The sequence below is a fragment of the Alosa sapidissima genome, chromosome 9 (genome assembly GCF_018492685.1).
Source record: "Alosa sapidissima isolate fAloSap1 chromosome 9, fAloSap1.pri, whole genome shotgun sequence".
Classification (NCBI taxonomy): Eukaryota; Metazoa; Chordata; class Actinopteri; order Clupeiformes; family Clupeidae; genus Alosa; species Alosa sapidissima.
In genome coordinates, this window is record NC_055965.1 from 5,498,856 (window position 1) to 5,517,808 (window position 18,953).

At 41.5% G+C, this 18,953-nt stretch overlaps 1 protein-coding gene across 1 annotated transcript; it reads right to left on the reverse strand.

Annotated features, from left to right (window-relative positions):
- Positions 1 to 648: 648 nt before the first annotated feature.
- On the reverse strand, positions 649 to 18,294 carry LOC121719323 (beta-1,3-galactosyltransferase 2-like). The gene is made up of 2 exons (XM_042104804.1): positions 18,236 to 18,294; positions 649 to 1,905 (listed from the first exon to the last, which is right to left on the reverse strand). Exons 1-2 carry the CDS (start codon positions 18,246 to 18,248, stop codon positions 710 to 712), a joined length of 1,209 nt encoding a protein of 402 aa, XP_041960738.1. The 5' UTR covers positions 18,249 to 18,294; the 3' UTR covers positions 649 to 709.
- Positions 18,295 to 18,953: the final 659 nt, after the last annotated feature.

An 18,953-nucleotide genomic window follows, 5' to 3' on the forward strand; every position in this document is an offset into this window, starting at 1 on the left:
GCCACCCTCCACCTACTAATCATTAAGTCAGTAGTGTTTTAGCATCCGGGTTGCCAGCTCTTCCAGTCAGGGGGGGGGGGGGATACATCTCTCTACAGTAATTTGAAAGTGATTGCAGTACCAGTTTTTGCCACAATCTTACATACGGTTCCTTTAATAAATAATGAAAACCAAAACCATGTCTTTCTTTACTTTAACATGGTATGATCATTTGTCATATTTTGTTATCATGCTACCAAGCTCATATAGCTCAATTTCATTTGAATGGTGCAAAACTATTTGGTTTGAACAAAAATAGATTTTTTTTACTAAATATTGCAGCACCTGTGGATTTAAACATTACATTCACTGCCAAACAAAATAAATTAAATAAATAAGAAAATGATCACCGTACATTTAACAGATCTACTCCAAACTTTCAATCGCGTACTGCCGTACAAGTACTTTTTGTTTCTCTGTTGCTGTATTTAAAAGTCAAACTCAATCACATAAGATCTTATTTTACAAAAATATTGGTTACCCTTTACTTGACAGTATCGACAAAAGAGTGACATGACAGTGTCATGAACGTGTCATAAATAAGTCATAAACGTTTATGACATAACTCTTCTGTTACCAAAATATTTAACAAAATGTTACAAATTTTACAAAAATAGTTTAAAAATGTACACAGTCTATTGACAGTCACTCACTGCCTCAACACCCCTCCTCAACAGGGGGGTCCACCCTTCTTATAGCCCGCCCAGTACTCCAGCAGTTGGTTGGCACTGCCCAGGATTGTGGTTATGACCTTGACATAGTCACAACGCTTGAACGGCCCTGACGTGTACGCTTTGAACTGTGAGGGGTCAGGAGGCACACTGACCTCTATCCGCAAGCGTGTCAGGCACATGCCTACGTAAGCGTCCTCGATGTTGAAGGGCTTGATATCCTTGGAGACCCGCACCAGCTTCTCCGGGAGGTCGTTGGAGAAGAGGTAGCCCATCCCCAATAAATAGGTGGGATAGTTGGGCTTGGGGTAGAGCTCCTCGGAGACATACCATTTGGAGCGGTGGTCGCGGACCACAGGCCGGTTCCACATCATGTAGCCAGTGATGTAGTTCTGTTTGGGTGTCTGGGGCATGAGCAGCAGCGACATGAGGTTCTCCATATTGAGGAACATGTCTGAGTCGATCTTCATGGCGTAGGCGGCGCCTGGGCAGTATGTGGCCAGCCAGTCCATGATCACCATGGTCTTAATGGTCAGGTTAAGGTAGGTGTCCAGGAAGTCGCTCTGCAGGATGTCGTGGTGCCTCACGCTCTCGCTGTACACCATCTCCTTCGCCATTGGAGTCGCCACGTCGCTGTGCAGACTGCCCAGCAGGAAGAGCGTGGTCACCACCTTGCCCTGAACCATGGTCTCGTTACCCCACGTGCTCCGGATGGCCTGGCGGGCCCTCTCGTTGCCCGGGTGCACCGGCACCATGAGCACCAGGAAGGGCTGCTGCCTCTGGCACACGTCAGGCTCGTTTATGAGGAAGTGGTACTGCCGTGGGTAGGCTTTGTGGTCCTGCCTGGTACCCTCGGCCGTGGTTGTTGCCACCAGGGTACTAGCAGTGGTGGATGTGCTACTCATGATGGTGCTTTTGACAGCGGTGCGAGAGGGAGTGGTGATGGTGGTTTTGGTCGCGACATCTGTTATCGGCATTAACTTGGAAGGCACTCTTTCAGATTTGTGGGGTTGAGGGTGGTGGTAAGTAGGTGAACTGAAGATTAATCTGGAGAATGATTGAAAGGGGAAACCATCTTTCTGCCATGTTTGATTCACAATACTTATAGGGAGGAAGTCCGTCACGTAGAGGGCGCCAAAAGCACACAGTGATATGGCAAGTAGTACTTTGAAACAGCACCTTACGTATCTGTCACCTGCAAGGACAAGGAAAGAGAAAACATAGTCATGTCAGTTGCAATTACTCAGGCAATCATTTCTGAATCAGCTGACATTACAACTGAAGATATTTGATATTTCAATATTCATCAAATATTTTATGCCCACGTATTTAATAATATAAATGCTTCTAATGCTTAAAATAAACACGCCTTCCCTGTGGTCACTGGAATCCTGTGCAGTTGAGGTATATGAAACTGGAATCTTATGTGATTCCTATGCAGGCTTATGCAACTACCTTATCATGGGCCCTCTTATTATAATCCTGTTATTCAAATGACCACACCGTTTCCTGGTTATCAGCTTATCAATAAGCGCTTTCAGATATAACCTCCGGAGTATATGCGGAGGTTTGTCAAACGGAGGTTCTACCCTTCGGATGATTCAGATATGATGCTAACGTAACCTGCGTTGTGTTGAACCTGCGCGATTCAGCCCTGCACGCGCCCAGACTCGAACCCGCGAACAGCAGCACCTCGGATCGGGAGGCGAGCGCGCTAACAATTGAGCCAATAGCCCAGGCTACTGGCTCGCATGCCAGCAGCACTCTTGAGGCGTCGGGGAGTGAGGTTTACCAACGTTCCACAAGCACAGCTAAGCTAGCTGGCATCCGTTACACTAACCCCCCTAAACCTCACTCCCGATCCGGGTCACGGCACCAATGTAACCTGCGTTGTGTTGAACCTGCGCGATTCAGCCCTGCACACGCCTGGACTCGAACCCGCGAACAGCAGCACCTCGGATCGGGAGGCGAGCGCGCTAACAATTGAGCCAATAGCCCAGGCTACTGGCTCGCATGCCAGCAGCACTCTTGAGGCGTCGGGGAGTGAGGTTTACCAACGTTCCACAAGCACAGCTAAGCTAGCTGGCATCCGTTACACTAACCTGCGGACCTTATACTGACCCTATAGGGATGTATGTGTGAACGACATACACGCACATTACAGAATCTCTGTGTGGTAGTCGAGAGAGGGGTGGGGGCTTGTAGAGTTCACAAGATGCGAGATATGACACAGAATATATGCGGCCGCTGCCTGTCACAGCTGCTTTTTGTTTACAAAGTGTAACCTATGCATTATGTAGGCTAAAGAAGAAAAATCTATTGTACGTAGGCTAATACTTGAAGTAGGCTAGTCACGTAAGTGCGCACTTGAAATTGACCTACAGTATTTGTATGTGTGCTTCGAATAAACACATTTATCTGTTTCAACGTTATGTACCAGAATTACTTGGCTATAGAACCCCAAATCTGGTTTGCGTTGGAGAGAGAGCATGCACTTTATGGTAGGCTACCAGCCAATTCAGTAGGCTAACTCAAGACTTCAAGGCCATCATACAACGTTTTTAAGCAACAAACAAAATACTAACAGTGAAGTTGTTCGTTTTCTCATGGTTTATTTTTTCCAAAAGCATCCTCTCCCCATGTGTCTATTGCATTTACGTAAGGAGCTTGGAACAAAGTTGCGTTTTCTTCGTTTTCATTTTCTCTAGCCATATTTATGCTCAACAAATATCAGCGAGCTCAGTCATGAGAAGGCTATCAATGAACAGAAAACCGTGTTGGCTAACAATTTATTAAATACTCCTGCTATTGTCGTCAACGACGTCGCTGTAGGCTACTGCCTTTTCAGCACCTTCTGCTTATGATTCAGTCTTTTGAATTCGTTTGGCCTTGCCATGCAGTTGTAGGCTATAACGTGCCTTCATGTGTTCTATCAAAATGTTGTATGCCCTAATGGACAGTAGCTCCGTGATGTCTGCATCTTTCTATGCCACTATGCCACTCCATCATAACACTGGCATTCAAGTCAGACGCACGAAAGAAACGTCACCAACACGCCCTCTCACTAGTTCTGAATTTTAACCGCATGTTCTACGCCTCGTTCAGACACATTTACATAATGTCCAGAGGAAATACTAGGGGGGGAGTAGTAGAACAACCGGCTAAATTCGGACTTCCATATGACCGGTTATGTCGTTCAGATATACGGCCCCACCGTCTAACATCGGCAGAACCTCCGGTCTTACACGTATGTCTGAAAGCGCTTAATATGTCACAATGGGCCCTATCGTGCACCCAGCGTAACGTGGCGCAAAGCCAAGTCTTGGGTGTGGCAATTAAAGTGATGGTTCGGAGTAATTTCACCCTAGGGTCCTTTGCACCATGACCTCGAGCCAAACACCCTCCCAGAAGCTGTTTTCCCTTGGTCGAACATTGGTCGAGTAGCGCCATCAGGCGAATACAGAAACTAATGGCTTGTGCAGGCGCTTATGGAACCAATAGAGTATCTCGTAAATTACCCCACTAATAATGCCCTGAATGGTACGAAACTTCTACAGTAGTACAAATATGTTCTGTACTCATAAAACGAGGCATTGGAAAGTTTGTAAGTACACCAGGAGTTTATTTAAATAACACTTGCCTGATGGCTTCTACTCTCTGCTGCTACTCTACCGCTGCGTCAACGTTACTTCCGTGATTTGGGAAAAGCCCGTAAAAGTCCTCGCAGGAAGCAATTACATAAAAGTTTTTTGGTATATCCAAAGTTTTTAATATTTTTTTCTTAAGTGTTTACAACTTAGTGTTAACTAATAATTGTTGCAAACAAAATATTAGTGCATTCCTGGTTTTACATCCTTATGCAAATGACATCTTAAGCAAATGACATCTACAGAGAACAGCTGTATGTCAAAGAAGATTTCAAGGAACTTTTCTCGGCCCTATATGAGCTTGGAATACAAATTTTCATCAGTGGCCCACTCCCCTGCTATGGGGCCCTCTGATAACCACCCGCTAGCCTCCACTGAAATGCAGACCTTGGAGAAACATAAACAACCAGCTCAACAATGCCAAGCCATGTCCACTGGACAAGATAAGATGGGTGCTGCTAAAATGACTCAAAGTCAATCACTGGCGTCAAACTCCCTGGAATCTCAGCAAACAAATGGATGTGATGAGCATGAGGAGATAGCACCTATCAAAGCTGCTGAGAGGATATCAGAAAGGAAGGGTCATGTTGTAACACCAGTACCAATACCCCTCCCCACCTCCGTTGTCTCCTTGTCACCACAAAGACACAACAACATGGAATACACTACTGGAATACATAGAGACTGCTACCAGTAGCCATGCAGAGTTTTACTAGCCCAAGATCATTAGCACCAAAGAAGCGAAGGGCACCTCCACCCCCTCGCCCTCCCCCTCCCCGTTTAGAAGGATCTCTTAAGCAGCAGCAACCTCTTAGTTCATTTTCTCAGCCGGCATATAGCATGGAATGTGCAGTGGAAAATACAGATGGCAGCAGCAGGGGACAATTATATGATGACTGTATTGCATGATATTCTCAGGGTCCCTGCAATATAAATGGTACTGACAGTAGTTTTGAGAACATGCCGGGACCCAGTAAGCCCATGACATTCTCTATTCCTGTATTGACAAGAAATAGAACACAAATGCATCGAGCTTATAGGGTAAACCAGTCCAATCTCCTACCTGTACCACATCAACCTCAGATTTCCCCCATGGATCATATTTCCCCAACACTTAAACTAGCAAAACTAGCACTCCTAAATATCAGATCTCTTTCAAACAAATCATTCTTAATTCATGATCTAATTTGCACACACAACCTTGATTTTTTACTTTTAACTGAGACATGGTTAGATCAAGCAAACAGTGCTGCTACTCTCATCGAATCAGCTCCCCCAAACTTCAGTTTCTTGAGTGCTACCAGAGCAAATAAAAGAGGTGGGGGGATAGCCACAATTTTCAAGACGTCTTTTCAGTGCAATCAGTCGTCATTCGGTGACTTTACTTCATTTGAATATCTGTGTGCATGCATTAAGTCTTCTCCTCAGATTTTATTACTGACAATTTACAGGCCTCCAAAACATTCAGCTAAAGTTTTTCTTGAAGAGCTAGGTGAACTGCTATCAGTTGTTTGCATAGAGTATGACTGTCTTATTATATCAGGGGATCTAAACTTGCATGTGGATAATCCTGAAAACAATTATGCCAAGGAATTCATTGCACTAATCGATACTTTCTCCGTAACACAGCATGTACAGGGGCCAACACACTCTCTTGGCCATACCCTCGACCTTGTTATCACAAAGGGTCTCGATGTCTCTACAGCTGTTAAAGACCTGGCCTTATCTGATCATTTTTGCGTGTTCTTTGATGTGTCTATGTCCCCACACACTCAAAACACAGCTATGATGGTAAAAAGGAGAATCATAAATGATCAGACAAGTGCTCTCTTTGAGCAAGCACTTTCACTAAAGTCAAGTCAACTGTCAGACTCTGAAGACTTATTTGATCACTTTAATGCAAAAATGGCAAACATTATGGATGACATTGCTCCATTACAATTCAAGAAAGTTAAGGACAAACAGAAAGCACCATGGAGGCAAAATCCAGCAGTTAAACTTCTAAAAAGAGAGTGTAGGAAGACTGAAAGAAAATGGCGTAAATACAAACTTCAGATCCACTATGAAATCCATAAAGAGATGCTCCGCACATATAACTCTGAAATATACAAAGCAAGACAGTCTTTCTTTTCTAACATTATCAATAGAAGTTCAAACTAGATGTACCGCATAGCGGTACAAAATATGACCGCCACTCAGTCCTGTACATCCGTTCCGCGAAAATAAATCACACTTCAATTTGTCTCCATATTTTACTCCATCCCCCACTCTTGAAACTTTTGTGTATGCTTGTTTGGCATGCCTGAGTGTGTGTGTGCGGCTGCACAGAAAGTAGCCTACTGGTGCTGAAAAGGTGAATAGATTGTAGAATAGCCAAAGAAGATGTAGCATTGTTATAAAACCTTTAAAATCTCTAAACAATCACAAGTAGGGCAGTTCATCACAGTTCATCCATTGCAACTGGATTGATGAAAGGTCACTTACACCTGTAGGCTACATTGTATTTGGGAAAAGCAAAAGGTATCAGCATAATGTTATTTATTTATTTATTTTTTATGTATTTATAAACAAAAACATCTCTGTCAGTTCCATGCCGTTTTCAACAGCTATCAAAAACAAAGGTCATTTTTGGATGGATGGATTTTTTGTGAATGTTTCTTCGTCTACATAAGATTTTAGTCATCTTTAGTTCATGTAATACTTTATTGTCAATGCACAAATTAAGTAACAGTAGTCTGAAACGTTATTGTTAATGCACAAATTAAGTAACAGTAGCCTAGTCTGAAACGAAATGCTGTTTTACATCTAACCAGTGGTGCAAATAACTGACATGTCCAAATGGGCCTTGATGAAATGCGTCGCTAGACTGTTCATACACATTTTAACGGGCCAAAGTTGAAAAGCTTTTGTCCGTTATTGTTCGTGTAAATATAGGCTGATTCATGTTCCCTTGCATTGTTTAACTGAGGTCCATGGCTAGTCTGGCTTTCATCAGACCAAGCTCAATCTTTTAAGAAATCAAAAAATAAATAGCGGGCAGATCAGGCTGGGTTCACCCAGCCTAGTCCATAGGCACCCGATATTGTTTAATTTTCCGATTGAGATATACACGCTCTGGCTATTCTAAATGCAAAAATGCATCAGGGAGTTATGACAAAACGGTAACTAACAAACTAGATCCTAATAGAAAGCTGTTAGCTTCCCTAAGCTACAGGTAGGATTATAAGGTAGGCCTATTTACAACATAAATTGTCAATAGGCTATGCTGGCGACACAAATAAAATCTCCTTTGGAAACCAATGGCTTACGCCTTACAGTATCAAGCGGACTTAAACTGTCATATCGTGGCGAAAGGTTGTAATAACATTCACGCAGCTCCATGAGTCAAGGAAAGCGCGAATGAAGTAGCCACTTCTAAATGGGACCCACTACACAGTAGCTTAAGGTGTTTTGCTAAAGCAGCCATAATTAAATGAAGGTGTCATTGTTTGGATACTTCACACACACGTGCTTTTTAATTTCACAGACTACAATTACCAAGCTGTAATCAAAGCACATCGATTCCCCTCTCACACCCTGCACGCACTTAAAACAAAATAAACAGGCGTCTCAGTCTCACGCATGTATAGGCAAAACTGTATCAGACCGGTGTAACGTTGGTAAATCTTCCATTGCACAGAATGATTTTGTAGCACGTGCAATAAATGACAGTCGAAAGATACAAACAGTGCTGCTATACATTTGCTTGGTATAACCGCATTTATAGTTTTCTACAAATGCAATCAATCAAATGTCTCCATCACTCAACCAACGCTAACGGTAACATTACCTAGGTCCTTATTGATATTACAAGATTAACATACCTGCAGTAAAAACCAAGCATGTCCGATAAACATCCTCAGATTTATTTCGGCTTCAAGAAGAAATGGGAATTACACTTCATGTGAACATCATCCTATCCTTATTAGATGTTCGCTGCGGTAAATTACAGTCCTTGTAGGAAGCGTCCATTGTTTTTTCCAACCCACTTTTAACTTCCAACAAAATTACGTCTCACTGCAACGATGCGCCATCTAGTGGACAAACGACTACTTCTCGCCAATACTGAAAATGCAGCCATGATGATGATGATGAATATTTATTTTGGCTTTCTTTTAATCCTACTGAATTTGTAATTATGTATCGGCCGTTCTAATACCGATAGTATGTGGGTGCCTGTGTGTGTGCATGTGTATATGTGTGCACCGCCATTTACAGGCCAATGAGTGTACAGTCACTAAATGTACACATAACCTAATTTTTTTAGACCCCCCCATGGATGAAATTCTACGAAACTTGGCATACCCCCAGAGAATACCAGGTCAATCATACACATAAAATTGGTGCAGTTCTGAACATCTTAACTGAAGATAGGGGCGATTAAAGCAGAATAATATTGCATTTTAATTTTTTACCGGGGGGTGGGGGTGCAAATCACAAATGAGTGATTATGAGCCAGGTTGATGTGGGCCCTTGAGACCAACATACCATAAAAGATTCTTCATCCTCAGTGCCACGGTTCAGGTAGTTATTTAGGAAAAACTGTTTTTTTTTTTTGCTGTTCAGGGGGCCCAGCACGGGGGGGGGGGGGCAGGGTGGAGGGTGGGGGGTGGTGGTGGTCCCCGGGGACGAAATTTAATTTTTTCTGTAAAAGTCTAGTGGGGCTACATACCCACCAAATTTCATGTACCCCGGTGGTTCGGTGTCCCGGGTATCAATGACAAAAAATTCAGGAAGTAGATGACGGGAAAAATTCTTGAATTGTGTGCATGTGTGCGTGTACAAGTTTATGTTTATGTGTGTGGGTGTGTGTGTGTGTGTATGTGCGTACTTGTGTGTTTGCCTGCGTATGTGTGTTTGTGCATGTGCATGCATGCGTACATATGTCTACTGTGTGAGTATGTGTCATACGTATGATTACTGTAAATGTATGTGTATGCGTGTGTATCTGTTTATGTGCACATGGAATGGGTTAACATGACCCCTGGAGGCAAACATACGGAAAAAATTGGTCATCCTAGGCCCTACAGTTCTCAAGATATTCACAGAGAACTGTGTCTGCCCTACCCTCCTTTCGGGGGGTCCAGTCCAGCGGGGGGGCTACAGATCAAAACGAAAAATGACGGTTCCATGCTATCCATGTGGGGGTACATGCCCACCAAGTTTTGTGTACCCCGGTCTTTCAGTGTCCCGGGAATCCTTGTTGGTGTACGTCACTAAATGTACACATAAATTATTTTATTGTAAGGCCCCCCATGAACGAAAGTACACAAAACTTGGCATGCATTCGGAGGGTGTCATAATGATCCTACACTTTTAATTTCGTGCAGTTTTGACCTTGTCAGCCAGAGATATTGTGATGAAAACACCTAATTTTTTGCTTTTTAATTTTTAACTAGGTGGCGCTATACATGAAATAAGTGGTAATGGGATGGGTTAACATGCCCCCTTAAGACCAACATACATAAAAAAGGTGGACCTCCTAGGCCCTACGGTTCTCGAGATATTCACAGAAAACTGTCTCCGGCCACCTACAGGCCAGTTGGTGTATAGTAACATAAATTCATTTATTGTGTGGCCCCCCATGAACGGAATTCCACAAAACTTGGCGTGCATACAGAGGGTGTCATAATGATCCTACACTTCCAATTTCGTGCAGTTTTGACTATGTTAGGTCACAGATACCTTCAATTACAACACCTCATTTTTACTTTTTTGTGTTTAACTAGGTGGCGCTATACATGAAATGAGTGGTTATGGAATGGGTTGACATGGCCCCTTGAGATCAACATACAAAAAAAAATGGTCCCCCTAAACCCTACGGTTTTCGAGATATTCACAGAAAACTGTGTCTGCCCTACCCTCCTTTCGGGGGGTCCAGTCCAGCGGGGGGGCTACAGATCAAAACGAAAAACGATGGTTCCATGCTATCCATGTGGGGTTACATGCCCACCAAGTTTCGTGTACCCCGGTCTTTCAGTGTCCCGGGAATCATTGACGGAAATTTGGGCATGCGAAAAAGAAAAAAAAGAAAAAAAAATCTGACTAAACCTATATGACCGCCGCTTCGTTGCGCGGCGGTCATAATAACACTCGTATTCTATTTTCAACTGTTGATAAGTTAACAAATCCCCCTCACAATTAGCGCCTGAACTTCTCTCAACTAATAAATGCAATGAGTTTTCATCTTTTTTTAAAGGTAAAATTGACAAAATCAGACTCAACATATCTGCTCAATTACAAATTCAACAACCTGAACTTCCAGCAACAAACAGAGGGAAACTAAACTTGATGTCAGAGTTCAGCTTGATAGACTACGAAACACTTGAAAAAACGGTACAGAATCTCAGCCCTTCCACATGTGTCTTAGACACTCTGCCTACCAATTTCTTCAAAACTGTTTTTCACCTCATAGCGGCGGATGTCCTTCAAATTGTAAATGTATCATTGCTGTCTGGCACTTTTCCTAAGTCACTGAAAACAGCTGTTGTAAAGCCACTTCTCAAGAAGAATAACCTGGATGCCTCCATGCTAAACAATTACAGGCCCATATCCAATCTACCTTTTATTGGCAAAATTATTGAAAAAGTAGTCTTTAATCAATTAACCACCTTCCTAACATCAAATGGGTATTTTGATTACTTTCAGTCTGGTTTTCGGGCAAATCACAGCACTGAAACAGCTCTCATTAAAGTTTCCAATGACATACGCCTCAACACAGATTCAGGTAAAACATCAGTCCTAGTGCTACTGGACCTTAGTGCAGCATTTGACACTGTTGATCACAATATTTTACTACACAGACTAGAACACTGGGTTGGATTTACAGGCATAGTTATCAGCTGGCTAAAATCATATCTACAAGAAAGGAGCTTCTTTGTTGCCATCGGAAACTGTACCTCAACACCAACGTCCTTGACCTGTGGTGTTCCCCAGGGGTCGATCTTGGGGCCACTATTATTCAACCTCTATATGCTCCCACTTGGACAAATCATTCAAAATAATTTGATTTCATATCATAGCTATGCAGATGACACACAAATTTACTTAGCTCTATCACCAAACAACTATGGTCCTCTTGAATCTATGTGTCAGTGTATAGAACAAATCAACACCTGGATGTCTCAAAATTTTCTTCAGCTGAACAAAGAAAAAACTGAAGTAATTATATTTGGTAAAAATGAGGAAAGACTTAGGGTTGCCACTCTCCTTGACACAAAAGGGTTGAAGGCAAAGGATACTGTTAAAAATCTTGGTGTATTAATTGACAGTGATCTAAATTTCAACAGCCACATGAAAGCGATAACTAAATCAGCTTTTTACCACCTCAAAAATATTGTCAAACTCAGAGGGCTGATGTCAAAACATGACTTAGAAAAACTCATTCATGCATTTATCTCCAGCAGGGTTGATTACTGCAATGGACTGTTCACAGGCCTTCCTAAAAAGACTATTAAACAGCTTCAGGTGATACAAAATGCAGCAGCTAGGACTCTAACAAAAACTAAAAGAACTGACCACATTACTCCAATTCTTAAGTCCTTGCACTGGCTTCCAGTAAGTCACAGAATTGACTTTAAAGCACTATTGCTTGTTTATAAATCAGTAAATGGAGCAGGACCTAAATACTTGTCAGACATGCTTCAGCAGTACACACCTTCTCGTCCTCTCAGGTCCCAGGTGAAAAACCTGCTAGTAAAACCTACAGTTAGAACTAAACATGGTGAAGCAGCTTTTAGCTGCTATGCGGCTCAGCTGTGGAACCAACTTTCGGATGACATTAAAAAGGCCCCAACTGTAGCCAGTTTTAAATCTAGACTTAAGACCAAACTGTTCTCAGACGCTTTCTGCTAACTGTGCCGAGTTACAAATTCTGAATCTGCCGCGATAATTATTCTACTTTGTCTTTTATTACTTTTTTTACTACTTTTGCCTTTGTTTTTGCTTACTAATTATTCTTTATTTTTAAATGATTTTACCTTGTGTTTTATGTTTTCTTTTTATTATGATCTTTACCTTTTAACTATTCTTTGACTATATTGCCCTTCTATGCTTTTATTTGTTATTATCGTTTGGTTTTGTTTATGTAAAGCACATTGAATGACCTCTGTGTATGAAATGTGCTATATAAATAAAATTGACTTGACTTGACTTGACTTGACTTATGCATCGCTTCCTGCCAGAACTTTTATGGGCTTTTCCCATTTGTGTGATGTTAGCATGCTTTCCCCCACATCGGGGGCGGTAACCTTTCCAAACCTCTTAGCAATCTGTATCAATAGAGAGCCGAAGTCACGCCCCTTCCGTTGGCCACCATGGGACCTATCTTTTGAAAAATTATGAACGGCAGTCAATGGCAAAAGAGAAATTATTTTCTGGTCCTGATCGACTTGTGCCTTGAATTACATATGATGTTTGTCAATTTTAAAGACAATTTTTCATGTAAAAACATTTGCAGTGAATTGTTTTGTAACTATTGAATTGCAACATTGTGAAAGATCGTAATTCCAATGACTACAAAGCCATCAGTCACGCTAGTGACGTTAGCCCATTCAGAGCCACACCAGATTGCAGCGTAATAATCAAGGGAAACCATGTGCGCAGCAGCACAATGATATCATGCAGCACCTGAAAATAGTCCCCTTAGGCTAACTTCCAGCAACAAGGTTGAGCTGCAGCAGACGAATTGGTTAGTGACTGGATTATTAGGCCTGAATTAGAGTAAAGTTCCATGTCAAATCAGCCTAGAAAATTGCCACGTTTCATTTTCTGGTGGTCTTATTACACTTTCTAACCTGAGAGGAGACAAGTTTTTTTTTTCTTTTTAAAACATGTTACTGGTATCAAATTCTAAATGAACATATATTTTCCATGAAATAGTGATATGTCATTTTCAACATATGATGTTTTCTGCGTCCTTTTTGCAGCTAAATATTTATGAGATTTGTGAGAGTTTACAAGATTTGCAGATTATCAAATTCTGTTTTTATTTGCATTTTACACAACGTCCCAACTTTTTCTGATTTGGGGTTGTATGTCAGTGGATACAACGCCAATCCTGACAGAAAAACAATTGCACAATAACATCTATTAAGGCTGTAATGATACGTGAACTGCAACCAAAACTGTGATACACAATCTTCATCTTGTGTTGCGGTTTGAGAAGACAGAACTACAGATACAGCCCCTTGAGCTTTCAATGCAGCCAAACCAATTTTTTCATTTCAGAGTGAATATTATAACACATGATTATTGTTCTATTTCATCATTTGCCCTAATGTACCGTTGCATTTTAATTTCTGCTTCTACTCTTGATGGTAAAACCAAAGCATGAACATTCCTCAACTAGCTTGAGAGATATCATGCACCTTGACCCCACAACATTAAAAACCTAATCACTTCATCCCAATATCCCTTCGCCATATTTGCTTCCACCTTTAAGCCTAATTCACTCTGTACTAATGGAGCTAAAATCATACATTTCATTTGCAATATCAGTATAGTACTCTTTAGGGTCTAGGAATGTATGTACTTTGTCCTTTATACTTGTGTAATGTTTATGCGCCACCAATCTCTGATGATTTGGTTAATTTGTTATGTACACACATTGTGCTATTTGCATAATGTCTTAATTGTGCTGTATTTACATCAAATTTGCATTTTTATCAAATTTATCATGATATCATTATACAGATAAGAAATAATACCTAATATAGATTTTAATTATATCACACAGCAGTAGGGAAATGCATGATAATTCTAGATAGATAGATAGATACAGTAGATACATACATACATACATACATACTTACTTTATTGATCCCCAAGGGGAAATTCAAGATATGCAATTCAAGAATTCTATGGGCATTTTATACCTGTATAAATACCTGTACCTCTTCCAACCCCCTCCATTTTTTATTTTCAGGAGTGGTACCTGTAACCTGCGTTGTGTTGAACTGTGCGGCTAAGCCCTGCACACGCCCGGACTGGAACCCTCAAACAGCAGTACTTCGGATCGGAAGCCCAGGCTGCTAGCTCTCTTGCCAGCACTACTAAGGCATCTGGAGGGAGGTTACCAATGCACAAACTGCACAGCTACGGACCAGCTGGCTGCTGTTACATACGCAAGAACCATCCTACCAGGGAAACCACGGAAGAAACCCTTCAGATGGTGGTTTTAAATTATTTAAAAGGAACAGCAGACAGAGGGTTTTTTGGGGGGATACTTTGTATCTGTTTTAACATAATATTTGTCATGTTATTAATGAATTATTTATGTTATTATATTTATAATGCATCTCTTTTTTATAGGCTTGTTGTAAGGTTGTGCCATATTTTCATATTAAAGTAATTTCAGAACAGTTCTATGTCTCATATAATTTTAATTAGTAATTAATAAAAACTATATGTTGTGTTATGCCCATTAAATGTGACCTTATCGTAATTAACATCATTGTTGCTTTATGTGTTTTATTATTTGCTATCATCAATAGGCTAATTTAATGGACACTGTCTAGGATTTGGTTTCATTTCTAAAGTTCTTATGAGTTATGGCGTGTATATTAGGCTATGGTATTTGTTTGTTTTCATGCATTGACATTATAGTTTACTATTGCTGTTTTCCTTAATGAAGTCTTACCAACATTTTAAAACTGTCCTTAACATTTTAAACTAATGTTTAACTAATCTATTTGAACAAAAGTATTTGCTAAATCATGTAGCTTACCATAACCATAATGTTTTTTTAGTCTCTTTAGAGCCATAGCTGAACATACTTTTACTATAAGATGACATTTACTGTAATTAAGATTATGGGTTATATAAACAATCAGAAGGGATAAATGAATAAAGAAAATCTGGGCGGGAAGAGGTTGGCAAAGCTGCGGCTCGTTAGCCCCTTGAGCCGTCAGCGGACCGCGGTAGAACCGATGTGCAAAAACCCAGCGGCCCCAACATTGCATGACACATTAAACTCAACCAGGGCCCACTTCCCCGAAAGCATCTTAAGCCTAAGAGCGTCGTAAAGTCCCTCTTACGAACGTCTTAAGATTTGCCGACTGTTTCCCGAAACCATCGTAGCTTAAGAGCATCGTGAAAACACTCGTAGATCTACGAGTGCTCCAGAGTACTCGTTACCGGCTAAGAGCGTCTTAACAGTACTTCTCACTGAGGTCACCAACAGGACATACAGAGGAATTACAATTTAGAATACATAATCCAATTTACGTTCCCATTCTTTATTGTGTTTACCTGTGATGAATCAGATTTTAGCGTGCAAAATAGCCTACATTTAATGGTCATAATAATGTGATGAAAAGCGGACAAAAATGCAATCAAGTTATGAAATGAGACGTTGCCAGAATAGTTTGACATTATCTTTGCTAAGAGAATATTTTATTAGGCCTATGAGGTAAAAAGCAGAGAAAGCAACATGTGGTTTAGTCTGTAGCCTACTGCATCAAAATCTAAGCCTACACATTTCCTCTCTTTCTTACTCGACTTCTTTCTTATCTTCAAACGTGTTCTTAAGTGGCACCGCGAAAAATTATTGCATGGTGCAACAATCTAATCTTAAAATAATTACAATTATTTATGTATCTGTGTGGTATATAACCTACTTGGGATCCTTACATGCAGATGTCAAAGTGTTTCTATTTTCGTATTGATGTGAATTAATGTGTAGATCCGAAGTTTAAATGGTAGGCCTATAGCTGTGACGTGCAGTCACCTGACATCACCGTCAAATCAGAGGATATTTCAGAACTATTAACTATTAAGAGCATCTTAAGAGCAGTGCATGCGCATTCACGCTACGAGCATGTTCGGGAAACAGTCGGAAAAACCAAACGAACGATCGTAAGATGAATCGTAGAAAACCCTCTTAAGAGCGTGTCTCCGTCGTTATCGGGGAAGTGGGCCCCGAATCGCCACCATCGATGTCAACAGACCAAGTCGATTGCCAAGTGTGCTCTGGAAATTCAAAAAAAAAAAAAACATAGTCCATTATTTCTTTTGAAATTGAAATGAAGTTGTATGGACTGGACTATGTTTTTTTATTTTTTTTTATTTTAACGGCGACGAAATTGTGAATTTCCAGAGCACACTTGGCAATCGACTCCTACGGACTTTCCCCTAAAGATGGCAGCAAAGATGGCAACATTTCCGGAAAGGTACTGGCTTGATGAAATTCATTCTGGACTTTCTATCCGACCACATAAAGACCTCGGGATACTTCGGTTTGGCTTTAGGGACCCTTTACTCACTACCACGTAAGTGTAATGTTGTTTGGAACTGTAGAAGAGGTATAAAAATAGCGTTTTGTAGCGGCGAAATAATATGCCCTTCTCACTTCCACGCTAACGAGTTTTGACTAAAAACGGTAACATCGAACTTTCCCAAAACACATCCGAATGACATGATTTGGATGTCAACTCAACGTATGTACTCCCAATCATCCGTAAATTGATCTAAAGTGCATTTTACTCCGGATAATTCCTTTAATGTGACAATCATATTATTAAACATAGACTTGGAGCAATGATTTACTGAGGAACTATTTTTTATGGATGCTTCAGGTAGTTCGTTGCCCCACCTGCCCATATGGACCACACACGCCTGGCCAAGCTTCCGACGCCCGACAAAACCACCCCGAATGGACTGGACACACCTTAAATGTAAGCTTTTCGCTATCGATAATGCATTTTAGATCGGCATGATAGGGTCCTGAGTGTGTCACCTCCCCTCCCTCCCTCTCCAGAGCCTCCAAACATCTGCTTTGTGTTTGTGTTTTACATTCCTCCAAGCCTCAAATGAGCCTCTGAAGCATCACCATGCAATTAGCCTTCAGGCTTCTGTCTCCATTCCTCTCTCGCTATCTCTCTGTCTCTCTCTCCCTCCCTCTCTCCCTTTCCCCCTCTGTCATTCTCTGTCAGATCTCTAGAACACAGCTCAGCCCCACACTGTGGTTCTGTCCAACTGTCCTTCCTCTTTAGACTGGACTGGATGCACTTCATTGAACCCCTGATGGGATATTAATCGACAAGCAAACAAAACTTAGCTGTTAATACCGACACACTTAATTCTACTTAAAAGGTCAATATGGGGTAACCATTTAGCGCTAAGGTGGGTAACAAATTAAAGGGACACCAGGCAAGCCTGATGCTTTTTCTCTACGAAACTCCCCCCTCGCTCGATCTGAAGCTCTTTTTTTTTTGTTTAAGTCTTCTGTCAAGGGTTTTCGCTGCTTCTTTGCCGGCTCTGCCATTATACACACGTTTGCAACAATCTCTAGCGTTTTGTTAGCCTGCCCCTGTGCTGTAAACTGATCCTGCTTCGGTCGGCGGGTAGGATACACCGAACTTGCAAGTGGGATATTCTTCCTACAGGCAGTAAGGGCGGGCGAGAGAGCCTTCATTCGCCCCGTAATGAGTCATTTAACCATATACCGACTTACGAAGATGATTAATTAACACGAAAACGTTGCCTGGTGTCCCTTTAATTTAAGGCTGACTAAAAGGGCACGCTCCTACCTGCGATGATAACACATCTCTCTCTCTCTCTCTCTGTCTTTCTCTCTCTCTCTCTCTCACACACACACACACACACAATGTGACAATATCAAGTTACACTCCTTACACTGTAAAATGTAAATCAGTGTGCAACACTCTGCACTTGGATGACAGTTATTGTAAACCTGGCCATTACCCTATACTGTACATACTATATAGTTTTGCTGTTTATAAATAAACTACATTAATTGTAGGCTGTAGTTAAACTGTAATAGGCTACAAGGGCCCGAATCCATAAGGTAAGACAATCAGCTGGAGCGAGTAGACTCACCTTTCCCGGTCATTGTTGCTATAGCCCTGGCTACCGTGTACTCCAGCTCCTGTACTCCAGCTCTGTAGACCTGCTCCGTGACCCCAGACCTGCAGATGGACAGTGGATTCACACCAAACAGGGTTTTACACTGGTACAGGTGTGGCCCCGCCTCGGTTGATGAGGTCATAGGTGTGGCCCCACCTCCACTGCTGAGGTCACATGTGTGGCCCGCCTCCACTGCTGAGGTCACAGGTGTAACCTGGCCTAAGACCAGATAAGGTGTGTGTGTGTGTGTGTTGGGACAACTGAGCAGCGGAAGGCAAAATAAATCATTCCAATGTAAACATTTTAAAGAGTTATTAAATAGGACAACCCACCTGCTAGTCAACTGTTTGTCAATTTACTGTGAATTTACACTAACTCAAGCTCAAACAGACGACTTGGTGATTTAGGAACTGTGAGTTATCTTGAACTAACATCCACATCAATGGCATATCCTCCACAAAGTACTTCTCTTTGTCTTGCAATTCTTTCACAACGGAAATTGTGTCATAGGGCTCAAACAATGGCTCATTTGTATTTTGTCTCACTATCAGCAAAATATACAACAGATAGCTTGTATGAAATGAACTTAATTCCATTTTATTTATTTATACTTGTACCTTGAGAACAAGAGGCACAGAAAGACGGAGGGGAGGGAGGGGCGCAGGATATAATTCCAGGACGAATACACCTT